The sequence below is a fragment of the Nicotiana sylvestris genome, chromosome 4 (genome assembly GCF_000393655.2).
Source record: "Nicotiana sylvestris chromosome 4, ASM39365v2, whole genome shotgun sequence".
Lineage (NCBI taxonomy): Eukaryota > Viridiplantae > Streptophyta > Magnoliopsida > Solanales > Solanaceae > Nicotiana > Nicotiana sylvestris.
Window position 1 is genome coordinate 11,596,550 of NC_091060.1, and position 10,822 is coordinate 11,607,371.

Consider the following 10,822-nt stretch of genomic DNA (forward strand, 5'->3'; position numbering starts at 1 on the left):
TTGATTATTTTAACATGAAATAAATTTTTATACTTAGCAAAAAAAAAAATTATCAATCAAACTAGAATGTAAAGACAAAGAATTAGATTATTATAATAGCAAAGAACTAGACTAAAAATACAAATGACTAATATGTACCATACAAGTTTAGAAACTTTATATAAAAATATACTATCTATATAGGTGTAATAATAAATTTAAATAGCTACTTTTATAGTCGGTTTGGTTCGATTTTTTCGGTTATTTTTTAATTAAAACCAAAACCAAACCAAATTTGATCAATTTTTAAAATTCAAACCCAACCAAACCAAACATAAAAAGTATCGATTTTTTGGTTGATTTGGTTCATTTTTCAATTTGATTCGGTTTATCGGATTTTTGATTACACCCCTAGTAGGGACCAGACGACTCCGACCACATTACACGCAGGGACCACATGGATCAAACAATATTGGGTCTTATGTATAGAATTTTACCTTCTATTTCTACATTGCACGATTAAATATAATATTTACTAACTAGATAAGATTGCCACAAATCAAGAAAATTTTAAAATATTTCAAGAAATTATATTCCAAAAAAAAAATTGACTCGTCAAATAGTAAAAATGCAATCGTTTATAGGTAATTTTATCTTGACTTTCCAAATCATAATAATACCAATTTTTTGGGAGTGACAGGAAATAAATGAGAACTATCGCATCCCAACGCTGTTTTCCAATATGAAACTTCAATGGATCATAAGTTCAAATATTATAAGGTGAACGAGACTTCTGAATTCAAAAATCATTTTGACTTTGATAAAATGGCAGTTCAACCCCCGCTACGCTTCGAATACAAAACTCAAAAAGATTCCTAATAATAGACTCGTAACAACAACAACAACCACCCAGTATAATCCGGATCTGGGGAGGATAGTGTGTACGCAGACCTTAACCCTACCCTGGGGTAGAGAGGTTGTTTCCAAATAGACCCCCGACATCCTTCCCTCCAAGAACTACCCACCTTGCTCTTGGGGAGACTCGAATTCACAACCTCTTGGTTGGAAGTGGAGGTTGCTTGATAATAGACTCATAATTTATACAATTGGTTAGATTGCATTCCTAATCTCCACATAACTTGTTTAATTAACATGGTCAACAAACTCATTAAAGAAGGCATGATTTTAATAAGAGCATCTTTGTGCACAAGTCAATTAACAAGACTCAAACAAAGTACATCTGATCTAAGGCATAATAAACTCAGCACAGAGTTGACAAAATTCAGTATCAATATCAAATATTTCAAACTATGAATGAATCTTATCATACTTTTGGAAAGTAACTGTATCCGAATGCACAACAAGCATTTGATACTCGCCTAAATTAGTAGCGATACCACGAAAATTCTTCAAAATTTATAATTAACTGCTACAACTGATAGACAGGGTCAATCACAGATGTAAAATACAAATGAAGAAGTAGCTTTTCATGCCCTAAAACCAATTTAACTACCTATCGGCTCGCAATGTTTTACATGTCCTGGAAAAATAAGCAGTACCAGGGAAAAGTTATGTTACCGTGCTGTTTGTCAGTTCACTGTTACATTGACAATGAACGCCACGACTTATTGCAGTGGAGAAGGTAAGGCGGCACACTTCCAAGTTCTGCGTCTCACTTAGCCTCCTGCTGAGACAAATAAGTACCACGACACATAACCTTTGTCGTTGTAAACCAACAACAACTATGTCTCAGTCCCAAACAAATTGGAGTGGGGCACATAACCTTTGTCGTTGTAACAATTACATTACCCTACAATAAAGTCCAGGCAAAGGTGCACAATTAGTCTGCATATAGCAAGAACAAAATATTCACTTTCTATTGAAAACTATTACCTTTGCTCTTCAAAGGAGTCGGCACCATAAACCAGTTTACAATTGAGGGGCAGAGGCAAAGTCCGGCACAGGAACTTGCTCTGTCAGTTGTCACGAGTAAAAAAAAAAGGGAAGCCCGGTGCACTAAGCTTCTGCTATGCGCGGAGTTCGGGGAAGGGCCGGACCACAAGGGTCTATTATACGCAGTCTTACCCTGCATTGCTCTGTCACGAGTAATGGGGACAAATTTAATAAGCTGCCTTCCAAGTTGAAAGTGCATAAACAATACGACCTTTCCATCCCTGCAGTAGCCAATGACCGTCTACATCAATCACAAAATCCTTGTGATACGCCTTCACCCGCTCTTTTGCTGTACTCCTGATCTCCTCGTTCAAAGGAAGCTGCCTAAAACCAGCTCTTATATTTCGAACCTTCCATTGCTTGTATGTTTCTGGTCTCTCAATTCTCTCAGCAGCTTCGCACGCTACGACATTCATCACCTCCCGCCCAAATATTATCTTTTCAATCAGCATTCTCTCATGAATTTCACGGGGAATATTAGCTTCAAGCATATCAAATACTGATGAGTAGTGAAAAAGTGCCTCCCTGAATCGTGTGATAAAGAACGGGGCATTATAAGCACCGTTTACAATTCCCTGTATGAAAACATCAGGCTTCAACATCCGGATGAGATTCAATACAATATCTCTTGGACTATTTACAACCACAGTCTCATCAAGTAGATTCCTGAACCGATACAAGCAGTTTACTACAAGAACCTCGTCCTTCCGGATCTCAAGATCCTCCACTTTAATTGTCTCCCACTTCTTTGCTATAGCTTTAAACTCAAACGGAACATTGAAACTCTCGGCATAATTTGCTAACCTCTTTCCTGTTTCCTCAACTCTCTCTGCTGGCCGGAAACCAGGATTTGGAAAATCTATCCCCGTTATACGGAGCTTGGGTGGTCCACCCGGTCTAGAAGAGAGACGTTGTATGAAGCAAGGCCATTGGAAGCCGTACATAATACCGAAATCTATAATATGTACTGTTTTAGCCCTTTCAGCTACATTCATAATTGTCTTATTCGAGAAGAAGTTTGAGAGCTTTCTAAACGGGCAAGCAGCAAGAAATAGCTGGTAAGCTTTCAAGACATCAGCTGCCGACGTAGGCATGGAAATAAGGGCGGTATAAATCTGAGTACCGGAACCAGCCATGCGTGCCTCAAGACCATTGGCAACGTAATGGGCCAGCCTCTGCATCCCATCCCCCATAGAAGAAGAATTCTGCCTAATCTGCTTCAGAAACTCATTTGCTGTCCTTCGATCATCTGCAGCAACAGCTTGCGCACAAAGTGTCAAAATGGTTCTTAAGTCTACTGTATCTCTTTTACTCCCCTGCCTCTTTCCGCGGGACTTCCGACCATTAGATCCCTTCGGAAGGCCGTCCTCTGGAGTATTTTTACTGGATACAGTTTGCCAGGACTCACGAAGAGCAGATTCATTTTTCCCTCCACTGCATAGCAACACTCTATCGAACATTTCCGATCGAACAGTTGATTCAGAAAAAACTGCAGATTGCTTGTTACTTCTCTCCTCCATAGCATCGACATCATCATGATGAACGTTTTTCTTCCCTCTTGACCCTTCAGGAGATTGATGTTTCCCCCAATTCTCCACCTTCACCACTGCATTTTTTCCATATTCATTATCCTCCTTTCCCACTACATTAAACCTTACATCAAGGAGCAAACTATTACCCGTAGGAAGGAACTTACTTGCTTCCTCGACGCCTTTCTTAAACTGCATGATAGACTCACTATCACTAAATATGTCCGGTATCTGAATCGAGCTCACGGGCGAATCCAAATGTGCATCGGTGACAGTTCCGGAGCTGCTTGGCGAACTGTGGGACGACTGAGATGTCGAAGCAACAGCACCATCAACCGGAAAATGTTGAGCATGTGAAGAGTCACTATCACCACCAATATCAGGATTCCAATTTGGGCATAATAAGCCATCACTAACATCACTTATACAACTATAATAATTACTACTACTAGAATCCACATAATTACTACTACTAGAATCCACAGGGTACCGCCCATCGATCTGACCTAAATTGGGCATTTCCTGATTGTGGGACGGAGGATACTTCTTTCCGATAACTTCATAAAACGATCTTTCAGCAGCTTGAAGGGCTGCAGATTCTTGAAACATACAAGCCTTCTCTTCAATATTCTCTTCCATAAGCATTTGACTTATGTACGTAAGCACTACATCACTAAAATCATAATCCTCATGAGTGTTATAGACGGCCGATGGAACTAAAACATCAGGTTGAAATTGTGGTATGTTAACATGATTTCTTTGGACTAAAGTATGATCACTAACTCTGAGATTGTTAATTAAATTCAGATCCGGAAAAAATGACAAATCTTCATCCTTTAATTGAATTGCAGATGTTGCTTCATATAGCCCCTTATAGTTTTTATCCATGACCATCTACTCTGCAAAAATATCAAGACAAAATCTTTTCTAATTATAACAAATAATAAGATTTTTTTTCCAGAAAAAAATATGCTAGTACTAAATCTAAATCAATTGAAATCAAATTTGAAGCTACATCTACAGAAAATTTATTTGACAACATGTCTGAGTATAAAAATGGTTAAAATGGAAAGAAATACATTATAATATGACACCCTTTTGTTTATACTTGAAAAAAGAATCGATTTTTAGCAGAAAGCTGAAATCTTGATTGACAAAATCCCAAGAAAAATCAGAACTAATGTGCCAAATCAATAATTACATAGACTTTTATCCTTTAAAAACACGATAAATTAATCTTAAACTCAATACAAGTGTTTCTCTTAAAATTAAAAAAGAGTGAATTGGTGCAAGCATCATATGCAAATTAATTGCAACTTTGACAAGTAGTATATAAAGAAAGAAGAAGTACCTGTGATACTGAGAAATCCCAGAAAAATAGAGAGCAGAGAGAGAGAGAGGTTAAAAGTAGAATCAGAGCGGCGGTGCTGAAAACAAGTCTGCCACTTGCTTACATTGATAAGTATTTAAATACAGAATTGAGAGGTAGTGACGAGAGAGAGAAGATCTCAGCCGTTGAAATCACTAACCTGAAAGCTGGGTAGGGGGGGGGGGGTTAAGTAATTAGAGTTTCCTGGTAGCTTTTCTTGTAAGTGCCAAAAATAGCACGACCTATCCAGTTTTCGGATTGGTAATTAAAAAATAGTCAGTACTTGCAAAGTAATTAAAAAATAGTCATTATTTTGCTGCAACACGGAAAGTTCTAGCATAATATACTTGAGGTTAGTGCACATATGTATGAACTTCCAGCATATTATGCTGGAACTTCCAACATAATATACTGGAGATTGGAGCACCTGTGTATGAACTTCCAACATATTATGCTTGACTAGTATATTATGTTGGAACTCCAGTATATTATGCTAGAACTCCAGTATATTATGCTGGAAGTTCAGTATATTATACTGGAATATTTTTCGGCTTTTGAACAGTGCATTCGTTCACATTTATGTTTATATGAAAAGTAGCTAAATTTCGATTACTTTTGAAACTATAACTATTTTTCAATTACCACTTGTAAATCTGGCAGTTTTTGAATTTCACCCGAAATGATGGACTAACTGGTTTTTTAAAATTTAATGTATAAGTTATTATTATTGTTAAATTATAAATTAAGATGATTTTTTTTAATTAACTAAGATTTGGTAATAAGAGTATATAAAGACATGTGTTATGTATTTATTGGATTGAATTTTATAGTTTTAAACAATTTATGTCATTACTATTATAGATTATCATTAAAAATGAACTGAAAATGTTAGATTGAAAAAAAAAACTTACTAAATATAAAAGGTACCATTCTTTTTAAACGTATTAAAAAGGAAAGTACGACAAGTAAATTGAAGCGAAACTAGTACACATTAATTGTGTATTTTACGGTTATCATTGCATTTCAATTTATATCCAACCTAACTATAGGAGTATAAAGTTGTTGAGTCACACTATAAAAGTTTGGAGAGGGTGGTGGAAGTCAGGGTGATGAGAAGTCATAAAAGGTGTTCCTCGCCACAACTAGGTCGTCAATAGCGAACTCACAAAATTTTTGCACTCCTAATACAATAACTACTAAAGCAATCTTCCTCAACTACTAGAATAATCTTAAACTACTACTAGAGCAATCTTCCTCAACTATTAAAGTATTTTAAAATTCTACACTCAAATATAAACCAGTCCTATCCCCATATTTTGGAGGAAGAAACTATAAAAGACTTAGGCAGAAGAAGACATTTTATTATACAAAAGTTTGTACAAGAGAACTAGGATGGAAATTAGATTGGTTGAAAATTTATGGCTTGACATGAATGACTTCTCTTTGATGATATGAGAGACCCTTAAATAGTATTTGCATAGTATAGAACTTTGGGAACTTTATGGCAAGACATGGATAGACAACTTTATTGTTATATTTTTGAATTTTTATGGTAACTTTTGGTGAGTTAAAGTAGCTAAAAGGTGAAAGACTTATGCAGATTTTTTATTTTTTTCATAATAATTTCTTGTGGGCTAAAGTGGTGAAAAGGATAAAGAAAGTGTGTATTTCTTCAAATGGGTACTTACTTAGGGGGTTAAGAGGTGAAAATAATTTAAGACACTTGTGCAATTTTTTTCTATTTTTTTTTTTAAAAAGGGGGAATTATGGAAGGAAAATTGGCTAAAAAGTCTAGAAGACTTATGCAAATTATTTCCTAGCTCATGATTACTCATCATGCTTGTCTTTAACCCTTATAGCTTTGCTTTCAACTCTTATAAAATATATCTTTATATGCGGATGATTTTCTTCTATAATTCTTGTTCTTTTACCTTTCTTCTTCTGTGACGAAGTACTGATATCCCATTTAAATTGATCTTAGCAATTTTTACTAGATCAATATCATAGGGGTCTGGTGAGTCTTTGGGCATTTCCATGTATTCCTTAAGTGATGTCTTAAACTTTTGCCAATGAGGGTGAATGGAAGAATAATTCCAACTTCATTCCTCTCTCGGCCAAATTTCCTCCGGAAGGCACTTATTTTGCTGAAAAATGAGCCTTTGAGCTTCGGCATACGCCTTTTCCATGATTAGAATTGTGACTGGATAATGAAACCAAAAGAACATTATAGGCATTATCTTTATAGTTCTTTTGATCACACTGAATGGCCTGTGGAACATGAATATTTGATGCTACGAAAATAAAAATGATGAACCCAATAAATTTGAGGTTTGAACCACAACAAAAATATTTTTAGAAAAAGCTCAAGATTGTCAAAGTGCCGGAAATCATGGCACTTGAATTTCATGAGAATGTGGTATTGATGGCAGAGATACCAAAAGAACCATAAGAGCTCCTGTGAAAAATTCTTGGTATGCACTATGAACACCTGGCAAAATGAATATTATGTGGATTAGCACCAAAAGGTGCTAGTATGGAACCTTCATAGTTTCGAAAAACCTAGAGTTCATAAAAAATCTTCTGTCCTAATAAGTTGGACGGATCAAAAGGATCCAAAAATCAATTAACTCTAGCAGGTGATGTAATAATGAAGAACCTAGCTATGGCGCATGTGAGAACATGAACATTTGAAATGTTGATTTATTCTTCTTCATGTGCCTTTGTTGCAGAAACTATTTGAAATTTACCTAGTCTTGAAAAGAAATAGCAAGAAAATTAGCTTTCCTTTCAAGTGCTTGGCCTGAAACTTGTAGGGAGAAAACTACTGAGCTAATCCAAGAATTTGCGGATTAGAAATGAGTGTAGCATCTCAAAATAATTTAATAGATGAAAAGAATTGCTCTAGTAGATGGGGAAGATTACTCTAATAATTAAGAAAGACCGTTTTAGTAGTTGATAAAGATTGCTTTAGTAGCTGTCGTATTAGGATTGCAAAAGTTTTCCGAGTTCGATGTTGATGGCCTAGTTGTGGCTAGGGACGCCTTTGTGAGCCTCAAGCACCCCCCTTGTAGGAAGACTTCTGTGCGAATAATTCAGCCGCTGCTAAGGTGATCCAATCTCTACAAAGGTAATCCAATCTCTATTCTAGTAATTCAATATCTACTTTAATATTTTACCGATCTCTACGATTTTCGTTACTACACCCATTCCCTGTTGTTGTGAGGCGGGTGATAATTTTTTCTTAGGTCGGTTTTGATGGCTGAAAAAATTCTAGAATGTGCAGGTCCAGGCGTCTAGGCTCATGTAGGAGGCATAGGCTATATCACACGAAAATATAGGAATCGGATAAAATTCTAATTTTATGGACCTATAATGCCAAAAAATGAGTAATGGTAATGGCGAAGCAGTGACTATTGTTCTTTTGGTAGTTTTTGATGGGCCGACAAATTTTAGGGGGTCCGGGTCTAGGCACCAGGGCTCATACAGGAGGCACGGGCTATAGTACACAAAAATTTGGGAATCAGACGGAATTCCAGTTTTATGGCCGTAAAGCACCACAAAAAGAGTAACGCTCATGGAGAGACGGTGACAATTGTTCCTTAGGTCATTTTTTATGGGCCAAAAAGATTTTAGGCAGTCTAGGTCTGGACGCACGAGCCCATGTAGGAGGCGTGAGCTATAACACATGAAATTTTGGGACTCGGACGGAATTCCAAATTTATGGTCCTAAAATACAAAAAAAATGAGTAACGTTCATGGAGAGGCGGTGACCATTATTCCTTAGATCATTTTTAATGGGCCGGAAAAACTTTAGGTCATTAGGGTTCGGGCATAAGGGCCTATGCAGGAGGCGTGGGCAATAGCACACGAAAATCTAGGAAGCAGGCGAAATTTTAGTTTTTTGGCCCTAAAAGACCAATAAATAAGTAAAGGTCATGGTGAGGCGGTGATTATTGTTCCTTAGACCATTTTTTGATGGGCCGCAAAAATTCTAGGCGGTCCGAGTCTGGGCGCCCGGGCCTAATGGCCTATGCAGGAGGTTGGGCTATAACATACGAAAATCTGGGAATCGGGCGAAATTCTATTTTTATGGCCCTAAAATGCCAAAAATTGAGTAATGATCATGGCGAGGCGGTGACTATTATTCCTTCGGTTATTTTTAATAGGCCAAAAAAACTTTAGCCGTTCTGGGTACGGGCGCCCGAACCCATGTAGGGGGCTTGGGCTATCACACATAAAAATCTAGATATCGGGCGAAATTCCAATTTTATGACTCTAAAACGCCAAAAAATGAGTAACGACCAAGGCGAGGTGGTGCCTATTGTTAAGGTCGCTTTTGATGGGTAGGCAAAATTTTAGGCAGTACAAGCCCGGGCACCTGGGCCCATGTAGGAGGCGTGGGCTAGTACACGAAAATACAGGAGTCGAGCGGAATTCTAGTTTTATGGCTCTAAAATGCCAAAACAATGAGTAACGGTCATAGCGAGGCAGTGACTATTATTCCTTAGGTCATTTTTGATGGGCTGACAAAATTTTAGACTGTCCGAGATGCCCGAGCCCATACAAGATGCGTGGCTATAGAATACGAAAATCTAGGAATCGGGTAGAATTCTAATTTTATGGTCCTAAAACGCCAAAAAGCAAATAACGGTCTTACGAGGCGGTGACTATTGTTCCTTAGATCATTTTATGGGCTAAAAATTTTAGGCAATCCGGTTCGGGGTGCCCGAGCCCATATAGGAGGCGTAGCTATAGCATATAAAAATCTGGAAATCGGGCAAAATTTTAATTTTACGGCCCTAAAACGCGAAAAATCGATTAACGGTCATGGCGAGGCATTGACTATTATACTTTAGGTCCTTTTTTGATGGGCCTGCAAAATTTTAGGCGGTCCAGATTCGGGCGTCGGGGCTCATGCAGGCGGCATGAGCTATAGCATATGAAAACCGGACAATCGGGGAGAATTCCAATTTTATGGCCCTAAAACTCTAAAAATGATAACGGTTATGGAGAGGCGGTGACTATTGTTCCTTATGTTATTTTTATGGGCCGGTAAAATTTAGGTGGTGCGGGTCTAGGCGCTCGGGCCCATGCAGGAGGCATGGGCTATAACACATGTAAATCTAGGAGTCGGGTGGAATTTCAGATTTATGGCCCTAAAACGCCAAAAAATGATTAAAGGTCATGGCGAGGAGGTGACTATTATTCCTTAGGACGTTGTTGATAGGCCGAAAAAATTTTAGGCAGTCCGGGCAACCGGGCCCATGCAGGAGGCATAGGCAATAGAACCTGAAATTCTGGGAATCAGGCGGAATTCTAGTTTTATAGCCCTAAAACGCTAAAAATGAGCAATGGTCATGGCGAGGCGGTGAATATTGTTCCTTAGGTCGTTTTCTATGGTCTAGTAAAATTTTAGGCGGCCCGGGTTCGGTGCCTATGCCCATGCTTGAGGCATGGTCTATAGCACACGAAAATTTGGGAATAGGGCAGAATTCTAATTTTATGGTCTTAAAACGCCAAAAAACGAGTAATGGTCATGGAGAGGCAGCGACTATTGTTCCTTAGGTAGTTTTGATGGTCTAGTAAAATTTTAGGCGGCTGGGATCCGGGCACCCGGGGCCGTGTAGGAAACGTGGGCTATAGTACATGAAAATCTGGGAATCGGGAGAAATTCCAGTTTATGGCCCTAAGAGGCCAAAATATGAGTAACGATCATGGCGAGGCGGTGAATATCGTTCCTTAGGTTGTTTGATGGCCGACAAAATTTTAGGCGGTCAAACTCCGAACGCCCGGCCCCATGTAGGAGGCGAGGGCTATAGCATACAAAAATTTGAGAATCGGGCGAAATTTCAATTTTATGGCCCTAAGAGGCCAAAAAATGAGTAACGATCACGACAATGCGGTGAATATCGTTCCTTAGGTTATTTTTTATGGCCGGCTAAATTTTAGGCGGTCCAACTCCGGACACCCGGGCCCATGTAAGAGGCATGGG

General features: G+C 38.2%; 1 protein-coding gene across 2 annotated transcripts; it reads right to left on the reverse strand.

The window, feature by feature from the left end:
- Positions 1 to 1,960: 1,960 nt before the first annotated feature.
- On the reverse strand, positions 1,961 to 4,903 carry LOC104215856 (scarecrow-like protein 14). Of its 2 annotated transcripts, none has more exons than XM_009765779.2 (2): positions 4,813 to 4,903; positions 1,961 to 4,360 (listed from the first exon to the last, which is right to left on the reverse strand). In XM_009765779.2, the coding sequence occupies exon 2, from the start codon at positions 4,353 to 4,355 to the stop codon at positions 2,100 to 2,102; it is 2,256 nt and encodes a 751-aa protein (XP_009764081.1). In that variant the 5' UTR covers positions 4,356 to 4,360; positions 4,813 to 4,903; the 3' UTR covers positions 1,961 to 2,099. The 2 variants fall into 2 exon arrangements, with proteins under 2 accessions (XP_009764081.1, XP_009764082.1); XM_009765780.2 differs by having other exon boundaries at positions 1,961 to 4,355; positions 4,813 to 4,896.
- Positions 4,904 to 10,822: the final 5,919 nt, after the last annotated feature.